This window comes from Thamnophis sirtalis, unplaced genomic scaffold, assembly GCF_051295495.1.
Source record: "Thamnophis sirtalis isolate CommonGarterSnake01/CBP01778 unplaced genomic scaffold, rThaSir2_p1.2 scaffold_4, whole genome shotgun sequence".
NCBI lineage: Eukaryota > Metazoa > Chordata > Lepidosauria > Squamata > Natricidae > Thamnophis > Thamnophis sirtalis.
In genome coordinates, this window is record NW_028261384.1 from 117,464,751 (window position 1) to 117,484,060 (window position 19,310).

A 19,310-nucleotide genomic window follows, 5' to 3' on the forward strand; every position below is an offset into this window, starting at 1 on the left:
TTGGCTCAAGGAGGCGATTCTTTCAAAAAGGTTAAGAACCACTGAACTAGAAGACCTCCAAGGTCCCTTCCAACTCTGCTATTGTATTGTATCTGGTTGAGGCCAAACCAAAGGATCGTCATATACAGATGAGATTAAAAAAAACCCAGTGTGATCCACTATTCCAAATGATCAGATTCTCAGATAATCCATGCTATCTAAAGTGCAGTATAGGAGATAGGTTGTAAATCATTTACTGATGATTTAGTGTGTTGTAACATATTTAACAAACCATGATTCAGCTGTAGATTATCTTAAGGCTGAGAAGTACTTTGAATGTGGATTTTGCTGGCTAAACATGGATTAGGCCTGGAGAGACCTAGACCCAAGTCTATCCTCAACCATGGAAACTTAATGGGTGTCTTTGGGCCAGTTATATTCTATCTGATCCCAATCTACCTCAAAGGATTAGTGATCTGGGGTAAATTAGAGAAGACAATGCTGTATAGCTCCTAAAGAAAAAAAGCATATATAAAACTATTGCAGTATCTCTTAATGGTGTAAAGAGTATGAAGATCTACTGAAGAAAGATTCAGATACAATTAATATTCTAGATTTTATGTAGGACTCAGGGCACATGCCACTAAGAGCAGGAAATCAGGACTGGGCAGTTCAGATGAATGTATAGATCAGGGGTGTCAAACTCAAGGCCCACAGGCTGCATCCAGCCCACAAGGTGCTTGGATCTGGCCTGGGGGGCTGTCCCGGAAACAGACCCAGTGAGCCTGGAAATCGGCCCACAGGGTGCTTGGATCTGGCCTGCGGGATGTCCCGGAAACAGACCCTGTGGGCCTGGAAACCGGCCCGCAGGGTGCTTGGATCTGGCTCGCATTGCCTCTGCCAGTGAAAACAAAGCTTGCAAGGGCTGCATGCAGCCCTCCCAAGCTCCCTTTCACTGGGAGAGGGTTGCAGGAAGCCATCGCAGCCAAAAACAGAGCTTGGGGGCTTAGAGAGGGCTGAAAGCCCTATGAAGCGGTATATAAGCCTAACTGCTATTGCTATTGCTATTTTCACTGGCAGAGTGCTAAGGCCGCCACAGATCCCTCCAACATGGGTGACATCAAGCTGGCCACACCCACCCTGGCCACACACCCCAGCACCCGAGGTCAAACATAACCCTGATGCAGCCCTCAATGAAATCAAGTTTGACACCATTGGTATAGATAATTTTATTATACACTAAAGCTCTCTACAAGAATCTGAACTACTAATGGTTAAAACGAGTTGGTGGTAGATCAGAGTCAATGGAATTCAAGGAATTCTTTTGTAGATGTGAAGGGACTTGAGTCTGATGATGTCTTTGACCACTCTGCCATGCTTTGCCTTGTCATCTCCTACATCTAAGTCCTATCCCATGAAGGATCATCTGAAAACACAGTTGTTTTACAATTTGAAATATGTCCAGCCAAGACCAAGTGAAGCTAGTCCATCACAACTGGGTTCTGATACTTTTGCTATATAAGAAGCTTTCATATTGTTTTCTGCTCCCTGGTTCAGACAGAATAGAATCTGATTATATCATGGCTCTGATACCTGAAGAGATGCAATATCAGGCAAGGGATAAATGTTCATGTGGAAGCTGCTCCCGAAATATCTCAAACGAATACACTTAAAAGCTGCTCCATGCCATCTTAATCACAAGTCTGGAAGGCCATCCTAGGATGTTCAATGAAGGAAAAGTCTCCTTTCCTGGCAATGCTGGGACAGGTTATAGGTAGGATATTGAGGACAGAAGGAGAGAAATGTAACAGTTGTGGAAAAAATGGTTATACATCCCTAAGAATAATGAACTTGTAGCCAAGATCTTTTGCATCCATAATGATGGTTTAGGGTCTGTCCATCCCAGGTTGTGCAAATAGAGTGAAGATGCTTCCCTCTTCTTGTGGTGACAGCCCCACTAGATGAACCACACCAAGAAAGCAACTCTGCAAAAAGGCTAAAATCACTTTTATTGAAATCAACTTACTATAATAGAATTCTTATAAGTCTGATTGTATTGTACCTCTTCTTCCTCCTCTTTAAAGTTCAGTGAATTAAGGTGGGGTGCTTTTGTTCAATCCACTTCTGAATGTTATCTATCTGTCCTGGACTTAAAAATTGTTTACCATTTTTTGCCCAGGTAACAACTCTTGCCTATCTCCATCAAGGGTCATCTTCCTTACCCTCCAGACGTGGGATCATTAAATATGTAGAACAAAGTCAGGGCTTTTTTGTGGTTGGGCCTTTTGCAAAAGAGGCAACTGGGAGGAGTTGTTATTATTTGCAAAGTCATGACCAACCCATCACGACTCCATGGACAATGTTCCTCCAGGCCTTCCTGTCCTCTACCATCCTCTGGAGTCCATTTAAGCTCAGGCCTACTGCTTCGGTGACTCCATCCAGCCACCTCATTCTCTGTCGTCCCCTTCTTCTTTTGCCCTCATTCTTTCCAAGCGTTAGGCTCTTCCCCAGGGAGTCCTTCCCTCTCATTGGGTAGGATGAGAGAACCCTGTTAATGTTGAGGGAAAACACTATGTGATCTCTTCTTCTGCCTTCTACTATCTATTCATTTGAACTTCCTGAGGTGGGATGGAGTTTGATGCTGCTGTGTGAGAAACTGAGAGATGGGAAGATGGGAGAGATAGGAAGTCCCTGAGTCCCTCGGGAATAGGGCGGCATACAAGTTGAATAAACATTCCAACCTTCCAAGATATCAGGGGTGGGTTTCTGCCAGCGTTATTACTGGTTCGGTGTCTGAAAAATTTTAAAAGGGAAAAAATTACATTTTTTCAATGAAGATTGTTCTGCGTACGTGCAGAACAGAAAATCAAGTTGGCACCGCCAAGGATAGAACCGGTTCAAGTGTCCGGCCAAGTTACTACCTACTCGGCAGAACTGGTCTGAACCGGTAGGAACCCAACTCTGGAAGAGATGGAGGTCACAGTTTTCTCCACTCACATTGGATTTCTGAACAAATCCAAAGTTCTGTGAGATGATTCCAAATATATCATTGAGCCATGCTGGAATAAATTCTAGAGGGTTGTTGGGAGCGTGGGATGGGAACTGAGATTCCCAATTTCTTTGCAAAGAGAGAGGAGCATAGGATGGAAGCCAGGGATCTCTCCCCTCCTCACCCCAAAAGCTTTTTATCTCCCCACACCCTGAGTCTGGGAACTGCCTCCAGTCTAAAGAAAAAAGCTTGATTATCATGAGAATGACACCGCTTCTCTCCCGCCCTGCCTGGCTGTGAAAGGAGGAGGATGAGGGAGGTGGTTGTCATAGAAACAAGATTTAGGGAGAAAGGGAAAAAGAGGGCCTGGTGTGACTGAAAGATTCAGAGAGAGGAATGGGGGGCAAAGACCTCGGAGGGAGCAGGGTAAATACATGAATGGAAGGAGGGAGAGAGAGAGAGAGAAAAGGAGAATGGCTGGGATTGATGTGTAGTAAATGACAGGAATGATGGGTAAAGGCTGAGCAGGTGGATCGGTGAAAAGAAAGCTAACTCCCAGGATACTCCCATGAGTAGGCTAAATGGGGAAGTCAGACAAATTTCCTCAGGTGCCTTTAGAAAAATTGCATAAGTGAGTCAGTCGCCAGTTGCTAATCTTGGTCCTGCTCCAAATGCCACAAATTGAGCTGACTAGGAATGGATGGTTGGTTAGGAAATTATTCAACATTTGTCAGTGAAACCTCTCCTAAACTGAGAAAGAAAGGAGTGGTTTTCCCACACCAATTCTAACTCAACATTAGTTTAATGGGGAGAGGACATGTGTATGTGTGTGCGCGCGTGTGCACAGGCGCATCTCTTCCCCTTCTTTAATATTCTGATGGTTCTTTTGGCTGCTCTTTCTAAATCACAGGAAATCATCCTTTGACCAAAGCTGGAGGAGTCAAGAAGTGATACTTCTGGATTTGATTATAGGCTGTCTTTCTTTTTGTTCATAATGAACAAAAGCTAGCTTGCAACTAAGTGCACATTGTGCTAATGGAAAAGTTACTTTTATTTGGGCAAATGAATGGAAAGAGAGCATTTACAATGGAACTTCTCCAGAAGTGGAAAAAAATCCATGTAAAATACGGGCGTGCCTTATAGAAACGGCTGGAATAAATCACGAGATATGGACCGAACCAGAATAGATCAGCCTTAGGAGGATGGATGCGGAGATGGAGAAGGAGCAGCAGCCAAGATAGACTGAAGAAAAGAGTCTTGGTATTTTTGGTCCCTCTCAAGTTAATCGCTATACTTTCAGTTGCAGCTGTTTCCTGCGTGTTTGTGTCATTTTGTGAAAGGCTATAATTACCCAACTGCATGCTTCCTAATTACAGTTAAGAAACAAGCTGGGGAGTGGGTGAGCAAGCACAGGTTGTCAGGACCAATCCAAAATGATAGAAGGGAATGGATGAGAAGATGCTGAGGCTTTCCTGTACATTGTTCCTCTGTTTTGTTCTCTCTCTCTCTTTCTCTCTCTCTCTCTCCCTCCCTCCCTCCCTTATTCCTTTCCTCCCTCCCTCTCTTCTCTCTCTCTCTCTCTCCCCAAATCCGTTCCCAATCCCTGCCAGCTGCCATAAGGAGCTTAGACAGTTTTGCCTAACTGTAGTTGTGAGGGCAGCTCCTATTTGCTTCGTGCGTATTTGTGGTCTTCCCTAATTTCCTTTCCTGTCCTATCTCTCCATCTGTACAGTTTCATCTGATGTGATTCCTCTTTGTAAGACATCCTTACTCCTTCTTTCCCCAGTTTCAAGAAAAGGAACCCTCCTTATTCTTGCTCAGTTCTTTTTATTTTTCGGGGCATGGTGATGCTGTAGTTTGGTAACAGCATGAGTGACTGCTTCCCATGTGCTTCCAAACCCCATCCATGAAAGTTCACCACAAGTAATCTGCCATTCTTTGCCCGGTCTCCTCACAGATATGAGTGGTGGGACCAACAAAAAGGGTGTAGACAGACAAAAATAATAATTTTGTGTATAATCACTGAACAGAAATATGGGAAACTATTAGGCTATTTTCAAGGTCATCTTCTATACCTCTTCTCTTTGATGCTATTCATGGAGAATCAGGTCATTTTAACTAGGCTATTATTCCCAGGTGGAAGCTGTTTAAAGGCATAAAAAAAACCGTATGTGTAATATAAGTAGAGCCAAAGCTTTATTGGACTTAGCTAGAGATTACTGCAAAACAAGAAGAGAGAGACTTCAAAAAAAGGGAGGGATGAATTTCAGATGATCTCATTCTCATGCATGTTCATTATTCCCATTTCTGTACGACTTTATAAGTCTATAAAAAGCTTCCATGAAATTCACATTTGAAGGCCCATTTGAATGTGTCTGTTAAATATATTTTCTCTGAAGTTACTTATTTCTAAGCAGAGCGTATCATAAAATATACATTTAAAGTAAATGTTGATATTCCTTTGAACAGAGAATCAATTGCAAAATTCAGAGACTGGGGAGCGTGACTGCCTATTTGGCTTGGAGTGTGTGTGCATAAGATCAGCTTGTGTCAGTGATCAAATTCCTCAAGCATCCCTCTTGCCATTGTGGGAGATGTAAGAGGTAGGCAGAGTCTACGGGAAGAGAGATGCTTGTCATGTAGATGAGTTTTTATTGTCCTGGGTGGTTTTCACACTTGGCCAAGCGGTCAAAACTGGGAAAGAAGAAAAGTGAGAGCATCCATTGTTTCCTTCCTCTGTTCCTGTCCCCGCCTCCCTGCTCAAAAAAGAAATAATTACTTTTTGGCTGCAGAATTACAGATCCCTTTGGGGTCTGGAACATAGGTCTTCATGGATATTGAATGTCCCACTTTCCAAAGGAAGACACTCTAGTTTTACCTTTGCACAGAAAAAGGAGAAAGCATGACTATAAACTTCTATTACATTGTTGCAGGGGTGGGTTTCGACTTGGCATTACTGCTGGTTTGCTCACGGGCGCGCTTTGTGTGCATGCTTTGCTTGCAGGCTTGCACATGCTGGATGCATGCTTGTTGCGCATGCGCAGTTCGATGGTAATTGTTCTGGGCATGTGCAGAACTAAAAAAAAAGATGGTGGCGGCAACAGCAGCAACTGGGGAACCGGTTCAGGGACGTGGCCAGCCTGGGTTGTTGCCAGTTCTGCGACCCAGGCTGGCATACCACTACCGGTTCAACTGAACCCGGCCAAACCGGTAGGAACCCACCTCTGCATTGTTAAAAAGGAGCATACTAGAGGTATTTTTATTTGTACACTAGTTTTACTGCAATGAATCTCCCACTCAGCCAGTAATATTCCTGGGTAAAGGCTGAATGCAAAACAGAGATGTGACTCAAGCTAAGAAAAGATCTGCTAAGGGTATCTAACCTTTTTTCTCCTCATTAATGACCCGAGTGGAAAGAAGCAGGTGCTGTTTGCAAATATGTAAATAAAATATTTCCAGAACTATAAATATATAATTAACATGTGGTTGGGCAGAAAATACAAAGTCTTTTTCTTCTTTGCCGCCTGAGATGAAAGAATGATGCTGTGTTTCCTCTCAGAAGCTGAACATGTTGCTTTAGAGGGATCAGAAAGTAATTTATGCTGTCAAAGTGTTGCCCTTTTGCCTCCTGGAGACACTGTTATTGCAAGCGGCCTATTTTATGTGAGGAACTCCTAGCACGATTACAGGCACTTATTTTTTAATCATGGTTTGGTAGGCTGTAAAGTAGGAAGGAAAAACAAAACTGAGGCATCCTTAAAAAAGGAAAGGAGCTTAGGTTTTCACATGGAATATAGAAGAAGGATATTTGTTAATTTGTTACATTAATCAATAGACCAAGACTTTTAAATCCTCATATTTAAATTTAGTTTTAGCTTTGACCATCTGATGATTGGCTATGTGCCATTCCATCAGTCAGATTCTAATAAAGGTTATCTTAATTGTAGGTGGTTTACAATGAACACAATAAAACATCTATAAAATACTCATACAACCCAACAAATTAAGAACCAATAAATATCATTTATAAAAAAATTTTCCTAAATCCAAGCAGATAAGATGGTACTTCTGAGGAAGACTGTTCTCACCATTTTGTGGAAGGGCAAATTTGATTTTGTGTCTGTTGCATATCTACATATACAGTCCTTCATACATCTGTGTAGAATGGACACATTTATAGATGTTTTGTAATGCAATGGGATTGTGTAGGTACTTGGTATCACAGAATGTTGTGGGGGAGGAGTAGTGTAGGATTGTGAGATTTGTGAAGTGTGGACTAGAATGGATAATTATATCCAGTCTGTGTATTTAATGGAGACCTGTGAATCAGGTCAGCTTATTTTAAGATTTTATAGGCCAAAGAGAATTGCCAGGCATCCATACTAATATGAAGACATGCACCTAATGAACTTATGCTTCTGAAGTACCAATTTAGAGTCATACGAGAAACTGGGGATTATTCTATGCTGTGGGAACAAATAAGCCCCATCAGGTAGAAAATAAGCATATCAGTAAGAAGGCTAGAATATTCTTCTCCTGATATAACGGTAACTACTAAGCTTCCAAGATATTTTGCTTCCTGAAGTGCAGAATAAGATGGTACCCCTTGTTATTTAATATACAGCTGGATTTGTAATGGAATTCTTTCTCAATAATCATGTGACAGCAATCTCTACCACACCCGATAGATCACTTCCTTACATTGCAATGTTTCTCAAACTCACCAACTTTAAAATGGGTGGACTTCAACTCCCAGAATCCCCCAGCCAGCATAGCTGATAGCATAACTGGCTGGGGAATTCTGGGAGTTGAAGTCTACCCATCTTAAAGTTGCTAAGTTTGAAAAACACTGCTCTACCACCTTTAAGCTGCTTCTGAACAGCTTCCCTGAGGCAATGGCCTCATCCTGCCTCAATGTGGCACTACCTGTGTAGTTTATTCCATAGGGAAATATTTTGGAGAGGAGGAAGATTCAATTGGATACAGCAGTGGTGGGTTGCGGGGGGTACGCCCCGGTACGGGCGTACCGGAACCTGCCCGGAGCACCGGGTACCGTTCCGGTATGGTGCTCTGGAGGGCCCACCCGCCTGCCCAAGTTCCTTACTGTATTTTAAAGCTTTCGGCACTTCCATGCACGGGCATGGCGGGTACAGTGCCTGCGCAACACTCTGTCGTTCATGTGGGCGACGCCGGGCCCGTTCCAATCACACCCGTTGGAATGGGATCCAGAACCCACCACTGAGATAAAGGTAGTCCTTAACTTACAACAGTTTGTTTAGTGACTGTTTGAGATGATAACAGCACTGAAAAGAGTGACTTATGACCATTTTCACACTTTTTTTTAAATATTAATTTTTTTTTAATTTTTTTGTTACATAAACAACACATACCCACAACAGTGGGAAAAAAAGAAAGTCAAAACAAAAAAGAACAAAAAACAAAACAAAGAAAAAAAACACAAGTATATGTTATAAAAAAGTATATCAGCTGGCTACAACAAGTTTTTGTGCATCTCTTCCATTAATTCGTATTAATTCAAATATCTTAACTCAAATGTGTACCATATTAACATCATCATACCTCCACTTTTAGTTGACTACAGTTGTTTAAACATCCTTCATCCTTAACTATACCAAAAATTTAATCCATAACCACATGCTGGCATTTCATTTACTTGTTTATAAAATCCTCCATTAACATCAAATCCTCATATCCTGTTTTAGCTGAACATCCATAATATTTAATACCAAAAATTTCATCCTCCATGTATATAATTTATTATCATTCTCCTTTCTTTATTTAATTATATCGTATATCATAGCATTTTCCCCATATTAGTTAAGATTTAACTGTACGTAGTTTTATTTTATTTTTTATAATAATTATTGTTATTAATGATCTTTATATATAGTAGTCCAAATACATTTCTAACCTTCCCTTCTCATATCCAATTATTACTTATCATATCAACATATCAACCGTTCCGGTACGGTGCTCTGGAGGACCCACCCACCTGCCCAAGTTCCTTACTGTATTTTAAAGCTTTCGGCACTTCCATGCACGGGCATGGCGGGTACAGTGCCTGCGCAACACTCTGTCGTTCATGTGGGCGACGCCAGGCCCGTTCCAACCACACCGGTTGGAATGGGATCCAGAACCCACCACTGAGATAAAGGTAGTCCTCAACTTACAACAGTTTGTTTAGTGACTGTTTGAGATGATAACAGCACTGAAAAGAGTGACTTATGACCATTTTCACACTTTTGACTGTTGCAGCATTCCCATGGGCACGTCATTTACATTCGTATCCTTGGTGACTGAGTCATATTTATGGCAGCTGCAGTGTCCCAGGGTCATGTGATCCCTTTTTTTTGGCAACCGTATTACTAATTTAACAACTGCAGTGGTTCATTTGACAAATCTGGCAACATAAGTCATAGAATGGGGCAAAACTCACTTAACAGATTTCTCACTTACATAACATGAATTGAGGGCTCAATTATGGTCGTAAGTTGAGGACTCCCTGTATGGTAGTGCTTGAAATAGTACAGCACGTATATTGTCTACTTTATCTAAGTATTATTTCACATAGCATAAAGAGACAGTGATGCCAGAAAAAAAATCCAGGATGTGAACATTTTTAGAAAAGCACATACCCATCTTTAAGGAACAAGGCTACAAGGTTTTTAAATCCTTATGTTCATATATTTCTCTTTTTCTTTTGCTTATCCCAACCCGTCACAGCGCTGGGATCGGCATCGGTTTCTATGGAAACAGTGAGACCAATGATGGAGTATACCAGGTCACATATTCTTTGCTCAATGCTAACCACACGCTAAGCTCCATTGACAGCCTGGTAAGTGAACAAATGGGGAGGGGGGGAGGCAAGAGATACAGGAAACCACCCCTGAATGTTTTATGTAACCCCTTGTCCTCAGATGAAACTTGGAAACACATTTATATTCACATCCTAGAAATGAATCAAAGGTTGAAATTAGTTGTCAACAACCCTCGACGAGATTTGTGACTCCTGACTCAGGTTTCTTTCAGGGATACACATATTGAGTGTGAATCTGTTGGCTCTTAATGTATGTTGCAGGGGCAGCCGACGCGATGCCTTATGGCTACTAAAAGGTTATTTATTATTTCACAAGTATTGGTATGCGGGTGAATAGAGCAAAAGCTGTACACTGGTAGAAGAAAATATTTGTAGCTCAAGATTGAGCTTGTGGGAGTGGGATCCTTGGTGCTGTTTGAGCTTGGTGGTTTTCTTGCAGATATTTCATTACCACACTAGGTAACATCATTATCATTAGCTAGAAGGGAGCGGGGGTTGATCTCTTTTTATGTACTAGCTGCTCAATGCCTAAATGAGCAGGATTAACATCAAAATTAGCGATAGACCAACAATCAAGACATAAAAAATACTCCAATCAAGGAACTACCAACTCAGAAAACAAGCTAACAGCAAATCATAGTCTAACCGAGAAACCACCAAGTGAAAAGAGAGCAAACCACATTCCTTTCTAGCACTGATGATATTACCTAGTTTGGTGTTGAAATATCTGCAAGAAAACAACCAACCTCAGAAAGCATCAAGCACCCTACACAAAAGCAGTATATGACATAGTTCTCATCTATGTACAGGACAGAAGGCATGTTCTACCTGTAAGTCCTACTGAAGATATGTCCTAGTAATAAGTGAAGTCTTTTTCCCCCCAAATTTTATTTGTTCTCTGAAGATGGGCAAGTCCAAAAACTCAGAAGATTAAACCTCTGGTCCCAGTGTCCGACCCTGATTGGATCCTGCAACATTGCGACATTATCCTGAACACATATATTCACCTTCATTTATCAAATAAAGTTCTTTGTGCTCTCAGAGCTTGGTTGTTTTGTTGCAGATGTTTCATTACCAAACTAGGCAACATCATCAAGTGCTAGAAGTCTGGCTGTCCTTCCATAAACCAGTGACTTCCAGTGGTTTGTGGGAGTGTTCTTGGTATCTGCAAGAAAGCAAGAGAACACCAAGGAACCCCACAGTTCAATTCTGAGCTACAAATATTCTCTTCTATGAACTCAAGTAAAATCCAAAAGCAGTTGCATAACCTGTGAATCATCAGCGATGCACGGATTACTGGATAGAGAGTTTAAGCTTGTATTTTATTTTCCTATGTTTCATACGCTTTCCACCGAAAGCAAATGTCTTTTTCATATTTACTCGTTTGCTGAGGAAACCCCACTACAGTACTTTGCATGTTGCAAAGGATTCTGGAGCACATTATGTGGCACAGTTGCTTCCCATCAAAGACTACTAAACCAGTTGGATTTCATGGTTCCCTGTATGACCACAGAGTGCGATAGGTACGGTACATTCTCTTGCAGCCATCTACTGCAGGGAAGGTAAATAATGATATGCCGTTGGAAATCTATTTGCAATTTTCTTGGTTGTTTATTTTAAAATATTTATAACCTTTGTGCTGCCTCCCAAAGTACTTAAGAACAAAAAGCATACAGCAATCAAAATCTGATAAAAAAATTCATAAAGCAAGAGCAGCTGATAGAATGAAATTCTGAATAGCCTAGAGAATGCAGCAATAAAATCTTAACCCTCTACTCCACAAAACAAAACAGACCTCCAGTAAGCTGGAAGGGCAAGAATCCGAAGAAAGATAGAGAGGAGGATTCTAATGCCAGGGTAGCAAGGACACTATCATGGATGTTCTACCTGTTTGATCTTTGAAGGCGGAAGGATTCAGAAGGATACTCCTTGTATGGAAAGTTCAAAGTTCGGGTAAAATAAATTTTAACCAGAAATAGCTTCCCATTATTTTAACATTGATCAAATAAACAAATTCTATATTCTTTCTCCCAATGATCTTTATATTCCTCAAAGGAAGTTTTTAACCCAATCTTTCTCATACTCCTTGTATTTATTCTCCTAAAATTCTTGGTGTCTTTGTCAAATCCCTTTTGCAATTCTAATGTGGCAATGTCAGCAAATCCCATTTGTAAATCCAATGGAAAAAATAAAATCCACACCTCTCTTCTGATTTAATATTTGCACCTCTTTTTTAATCATTAAATTATCATCGAGTTTCATTTGTAAACACATTATTTCATCTCTTTCTTATTATCTGTTCTTAATTCACTTGCAAGTCAATTTCAGTTTTATTGAAGGGGGCTTGTTCTTATTCAACTTCTAATTCTTCCATTAACGCAAATATCTTGAAAACATCCTGCACCCATTCATTTTTTAAAAAAAACCCTCTTTTAAAGTAGCCTTTGGTGCCCTCCAGTGTCCAACCTATATCTTATCAGTTATTTCGAAGTATGAACATAGACATTTTCCCACAAGAAAGGATCCTTTCAATTCATTTCAAAGTCTTAAGTCAAATTCATTTGAGCTCTTAAATCTGTTTAAAATTTTCTAAAACCTGGTGTTGTATATTCACAATCATTCTGGTGTTGTATATTCCCAAAAAAAATATTTTTGTTACAAATATTTAAACTTGTAGTTAATTTTCTTTCTCAAAGAATTAAAGAAAATTCACCTGGTGATTTCACTCAAACTTGCCAGTCTGACGGTTCTTGCTCTTTAAAAAAACAACCAAAAAATTAAATACAAAATGATTAAAAGCTGTGTCTCAGTCAAACAGAGTCAGTATAGGCAATACTAGCAGTTCTAGGCACAATGGAATCCAATGACCTCTAGTCAACAGCAAGCCAGCAGTTCTCACACATGAAACAACTGTTTGGAATACATAGGGGTAATCTTGCAATCTCTGTTTGGAATACATAGGGGTAATCTTGCAATCTCTGTTTGGAATACATAGGGGTAATCTTGCAATCTCTCCTTTTTCCAGAGAGATTTTGGCAGGCCAAATCCTACATTTAAGTGCAATTTTCAGCCACAATGTGTCCCTCTGTTCTAAGTGACATCAATTCATCATGGTGGCTCATCAAAAGCTCTTGATGGTTGCCTTGCTTTTAAGTTGGCTGGCTGGGGAGAAATTGTATATTCTTGTGAAACAACTTGGCTGTGAGCTATTTGGTTAAGCAGGAACATTTGGCAAATAAGATACTCTATCATGAGCTTGTTCATGTACTTTTTCATGTAGCTCAGGGGTGTCAAACTCAATTTCACTGAGGGCTGCATCAGGGCTGGAGTGGATATGGTCAGGGTGGGTGTGACCATCTTGACATCACTCTTGTCAAGGGTGGTGACCCAAGCACTCTGCCAGCAAAAACGGAGCTCCATTTTCAGTGGCCGAGGCACCGCAGGATGGTCCTTTGATGTTTCCAGGATGGCCCTGGAATCTAAGCACCCTACGGGCCTTGAGTTTGTCACCCCTGATGTACATGAACATCTACAGTTCACTGCCAAGACCATGAATGACTCACAACACCATATAATATACATGACTCTCCTCCTCCTGGTGTACCTCAGCATGTTCCTCTTCTTACACCCATATAGGTCTCTGAAACTGTGGCGCTTCTTTCAGCCACAGTACGGGGAGAACTGACACAGCTTGAGGAGACACTGTCCCAGAGGACTGAACTGGTGGCTGTGGTTCGGAACACACGCCGCCAGGCTGAGGCAGTGGCACAGACCTTGGATGGCATCCCCTTCTGGAAAGATGCCCGTGGAGGAGCCAGCATCCTAGCAGAACAAGTTGGCTATTTGGAAGACTACCGGTAAGATTCAAGGCTGTGGAGAGGCTATGATTTAATAGTACGGGAACCAACTTAAGGAAAGACATGTTGCAGAAACTAGGATTGGCCTCACTAAGTGGCTGAGGCAGGGAGCTGCTTCAGTGGGTAGTTGAAAGCAAAGACTGGGTGCTGGAAATCAGGGCTGCATGCTGTATATACAGGTATATATATAGACACATACAGAAGGTAGAGGGTTTGGCGAACTGGTGTAAAAAAAAACAGTCTTGTTTGAACTTTGGAAAAACTAAAGAGAACATTATCGATTTCAGAAAAGGGAGGTACAGCCACGCACATCTGATGATTAATGATTCACCGTTGGAGGTGGTTAGCAGCATCAAGTTTCTGGGAGTGCAGCTAATGAGTAGGCTGGCTTGGTCGTTCAACAGCGATACACTGGTGAAGTGAGCACAGCAGCGCCTGTATTTTCTGCATTGCTTGAGAAAAGTACATCTTCCTTCCCCTTTCCTTACCACGTTATATAGAGGGACGATCGAGAGCATCCTGTCACATTGCATTACTGTCTGGTTTGGCAGCATTACTGCTTGGGACAGGAAGGAGGTGCTGAGAGTGGTGGTGAGGGTGGCAGAGAAGATTATTGGCAATTCATTTCCATCTATCCAGGACATAAGACATAAGCGATGCTTAAGCAGCGTCCATAGGATTGTCTGGGAGACATCCTCTTCACGACTTGTTTTCCTTGATACCTTCTGGGAGGGGACTTCTTGGTATCCAAAGCAGAACATCCAAATTCGGTCACAGTTTTGTTCCTTATTTAGTATCAACCTTGTGAACTCTCAAGCTTCCTCTTTCAACCCTTTATTCAAAATGGACAGTGATTAGTGTGTGTGTGAGAGTGTGAGTGTGTGTGTGTGTGTGAGAGAGAGAGAGTGAGTGAGTCTGTGTGTGTGTGTGTGTGTGTGTGTGTGTGTGTGTGTGTGTGTGTGTGTGTGTGCAGCAGCTACCAAAAAAGCCAACACAGTTCTAGGCTGCATAAATAGAAGGATAGAATCAAGATCACGTGAAGTGTTAATACCACTTTACAATGCCTTGGTAAGGCCACACTTGGAATATGCATTCAGTTTTGGTTGCCACGATGTAGAAAAGATGTGGAGACTCTAGAAAGAGTGCAGAGAAGAGCAACAAAGATGATTAGGGGATTAGAAGCTAAAACATATTAAGAACAGTTGCAGGAACTGGGTATGTTTAGTTTAATGAAAAGAAAGACTTGGGGTGACATGATAACAGTGTTCCAATATCTCAGGGGCTGCCACAAAGAAGAGGGAGTCAAGCTATTCTCCAAAGCTTGGAGGGTAGGAGAAGAAACAATGGGTGGAATCAAGGAGAAAAACAACTTAAAACTAAGGAGAAATTTCCTGACAGTCAGAACAATTAATCAGTGGAAACAACTTGCCTCCAGAAGTTGTAAATGCTCCAACACTGGAAGTCTTAAAGAAGAGATTAAATAACTATTTGTCTGAAGTGGTATAGGGTTTCCTGCCTAAGCAGAGGAGTGGACTAGAAGACCTCTAAGGTCCCTTCCAACTCCTTTATTCTAATGTATTCTATATGTGTATTTATGTACAGTATGTATGTATGGCAGGGGTGAAATCCAGCAGGTTCTGACATATTCTGGAGAACGAGTATCAGAAACTTTGAGTAGTTTGGAGAACTGGCAAATATCACCTCTGGCTGGCCCTAGAGTGGGGTGGGAACGGAGATTTTGCAATATCCTTCCCCTGCTACGCCACCAAGCCACACCCACAGAACCGGTGGTAAAAAAAAATTCAGTTTCAACATGATGTATGTATGTAGATAGTATGTGTATATGTGCGCTATGTAACAGTATGTGTACACTTTTGAAAGCAGGCAAGAGAATTTCATTTTTAATGTGTTCCAGTGTGCCCACAGTAAAAAAAAGAGAAAAACACGACAATAATGGTTATCTATACATTTGTGTCCATAAAGCATCCTGATTCTTTCAGTGGAGACTCCTGCCTCATTTCCATGTTTGTAGAAAAATTCAACATCAGTCCAGTCAATTTGGTCCATGAAGAGGAAGGATCCCGTCTTAGTTTTTTGCTGCAGATAATAATTGTTTGATCTCAGTCTGAAGCTAGGAAAATAGAACAGCACAGAGGAAAATATAATTTAAGGATCCATAGGTGGGTTGAGTTGACCCAAGGGGAGATGACTAGAAGAAATGAGAGTTGAAGCACATGGCACGCTGGTTGAAAATGAGGCAACAACTATTTGGGCTTGAAAGATGCCACAATAGGGCAAAATAGATGGAAGAAGATGGACTCTTATAGCAGTCTTCCAATATCTAAGCGGCTGCCACAAAGAAGAGGGGGGACAACCTATTCTCCAGAGCACTTAAAGTCAGGAGAAGAAGCTATGGATGGAAAGTAATGAAAGAGAGATCCAGTCTAGGAATAAGGAGAAATTTTTCTGACAGTTAGAACACCTCTTCAGTTTTACTTACTCTGTTGCTCTCTAACTCCCTCAGGTGGTTGGCCTACATCTTACTGCTGCTCTTGGACCTTATCATCTGTCTCCTCACCTTGCTAGGACTGGCAAAGCAGATCAAGTGGCTGGTAATCATGTGAGTGCACCACCTGGTGGGCATATTTGGGCACAGTTATCGGGGACAGAAAGCAAGAGCAAACTTATCAGGGCTGTCCTAGTTCAAGGGAGATTTAGGCTGATCTTCTATCATCCATCCCAATTATGGCTGCAAAAAATATAAATCAAATTCTTTTAAAGATAACCAATGCCTTGGGATTTTTGGCAGATAGGGGAAATGATTGCTATCAAATATAACTACAGGTAATGAGGTATTATAAAGATATCCAGAGATGATGAATAACCAGTCCTAAAGCGTCGCACTGATAAATTTAATTTTCTACAAACTGGGGAGAGATAACTTTGCAATATTCAATTTATTCACAGATATACCGCAGGGTATAAATGGAGGCAGAAGGATCCTTTCACAAGATAGCAGATTTAATAATAATAATAGGACTGCGCTAGTTATGGAGTTCCTGGACATCTGGTAACAAATGGGCTATAGGACTTAGTAGACACGTCCTGGCTGAGCAACCTGGGCCAGCAGCTGCGGAAACACTGGAAGAAAAGTTGTTTACCAATAATGAAAGGTGCCTTCTGTGCAAACTCAAAATATCTGGTTTATCATTTGAGCACTTTTGCTGTTGACAAAATCACCACCAGTCAATTGCAAAAGGCAGCTTTACTTGGAACAACTTACCGCCTGCAAAAATGCCTTTAACTCTCCAAGAAGATTAATTATCTCAGGTGCTTGGGAAACTAACTAAAACTGCTGAATCCAGTCTAGACATCTGTCTGACCGTACAATCCACCATAATGGTTTGTTAGATTTATATGCCACCCAATTCCAATGATTCTTCAGATTTTCTTACCACCCAGACCTTAGACATCAAAGTACCTCATATATGCTGGGTTTGCACCAGATCAGTGGTGGTATTCTCCCGGTTCATCCCGGTTTGGGCGAACCCATAGTGGCGGCGGCGGGAAGCTCTGCCCACCCGCCCAGACATCATTATGAACACTCTGCGCATACGCAGAAGATTCTATGCGCAAAGATAAGAGGAAACCATTACTGCACCAGATGTGTTTGCTCAGTGTATTATGAAAACCTTTCTGAGCCAATTAGGCTTCAGTGTTTTTAAGTTAATTCAGTTTAGCTAATCAAGGGTTAGTATGCTGTGCTACTGAGACCAAAAAAACTTGGTTCAGGAGTATGTAATCTCCAACTTTGGTTTATAGCTGGCTTCCTCAATCTGATATCCTACAGATATAAAGTCATTATCTTCTGTTCCCTCTTCCTTAATTTTTTTTTCCTCATTACATTCTATATCAAGGCCATTTTTAAAAAAACAACAAGTACACAACCACCATTCCTTCCTGGTGATTTGCAGCAGCTTGTAGTATGTAACCCAACCCGTTATGAAGCCTGCCCTCATTACTGTTATCTCAGCACAATGACAGTAGAGGAATATTATAAATCACTGGTGAGGAAATGGATTTAGCTAGAGGGCTATTCTCTACTGCTGAGTTAAAGTTTTATTTATGAGTCAGCACAAACCCATACAGTATAAAACTTGCTGATCTCACAGCCCATCGTACCTGCTTATAAAGCCACTGTGTTGTAGGGTTGATGGATTCCCCAGAATTTGTTTTCCTCCCATCCCAAAATATCATCACCAGTGAAAAAACATCTATGGAGATTCTCAGTCATCCAAGTCATAGTTGTCCCAAAAGTGCTTTTTCAAAAGGCAAACTGCACTTTGTTTTTCCTTGAAGACATTTGACTTCTCATCCAAGAAGCTTGCTTCTTCAGTTCTGATTGAATGGTGGAGGGTGGAAGGATTTATATTCCTTGCAGCCATCTGGTTGTTAGTACTCTTTCTGAGAGTCTTTCAGGCTACTTGTACCCTCAGGGTCACCTGAATAGCTCAAATGGGTGTGGAAACTTTCAGTAGTTCCAAGAAGGCTCCACACCAGTGGTGGGATTCAGCCAGTTCGCACCACTTCGGGAGAACCGGTTGTTAACTTTCTGAGAAGTTTGGTGAACTGGTTGTTGGAAGAGATCATTAGGGCAGAGAACCGGTTGTTAAATTATTTGAATCCCACCACTGCTCCACACCCATTTGAACTATTCAGGTGGCCCTGAGGACACAGATAACCCCTCAGGTGGTCTGAATGACTGTCAGAAAGTGCTAACGATCAGATAACTACAAGGAATATAAATCCCTCTTCCACCATTCAGTCAGAACTGAAGAAGCTTCTTGGATGAGAAGCAAAACGTCTTCGAGGAAAAACGAAGTCCAGTTTGCCTTTTGAAAAAGCACTTTTTCAGACAACCAGTGGAACAAAAAACCTCTTTTCCAATCACTTTCATTAAAATGAGGTTTGGGACTTAGGAAGGCGGTGAGTTTTGACAGATGGCTAGAATGGTGGTTTAGCTGTCTGTGAAAACTCACTCATGGCTCTGCGTATTTTGATGAATGCATTCAAAACAGACACACTTGAACAGGGAGGCTGTGTGGCGAAGCAGAAGAATCTCGCTTGTCCCCTCAACAGCTGTTAACCAAGCTTGTTTTCAAGCACCCAGACAGCTCCCAACTTTATTTAACACCCAAAGAGCGCTGTGCAACTGTGAGGTGCTTAAAAACAACATCCACTGTCAACAACCACCTAGCTCCAAATAGCTGCTAATTTACCTGGCAGGTGTCTGAACTGGAACTCAGAGGCCTGGTAGATAAGCAAGAGTCCATTTTGAGAGATCTGGTCTCTCATGCTGCGAAACTAGCATGGCCCAAGCAGGCAGCATCTAGGAATCAGGGTGGAAATGTGTATGCCTACCTCAGCCTGATTTCCCCAATCAAAATAAGGTTGATTCCATTTCCTAGCAGTCACGTATCCACACCATTAACAGAATGATTGGTGAAGTGTTTGATTGTCCCCAGCTTAAAACTGCCTCAAACAACAATGTGACTTTATGACAAAGAGCAGAATGGCTACTGAGGTATGGATTGGGGAATAAGGCAAACGGAACATCAGAGGGACGTAACAAGAGGAAAAGTAGGTT

General features: G+C 41.5%; 1 protein-coding gene across 2 annotated transcripts in view; it reads left to right on the forward strand.

The window, feature by feature from the left end:
- The window catches only part of TTYH1 (tweety family member 1), a 102,477-nt gene that overhangs the window by 56,536 nt on the left and 26,631 nt on the right, over positions 1–19,310 (forward strand). For both annotated transcript variants that reach the window (XM_014065782.2, XM_014065783.2), the window contains exons 3-5: positions 9,713–9,824; positions 13,443–13,663; positions 16,188–16,283. In XM_014065782.2, the coding sequence (XP_013921257.1) occupies positions 9,713–9,824; positions 13,443–13,663; positions 16,188–16,283 (429 nt within the window). The remainder of the gene's footprint in view (positions 1–9,712; positions 9,825–13,442; positions 13,664–16,187; positions 16,284–19,310) is intronic.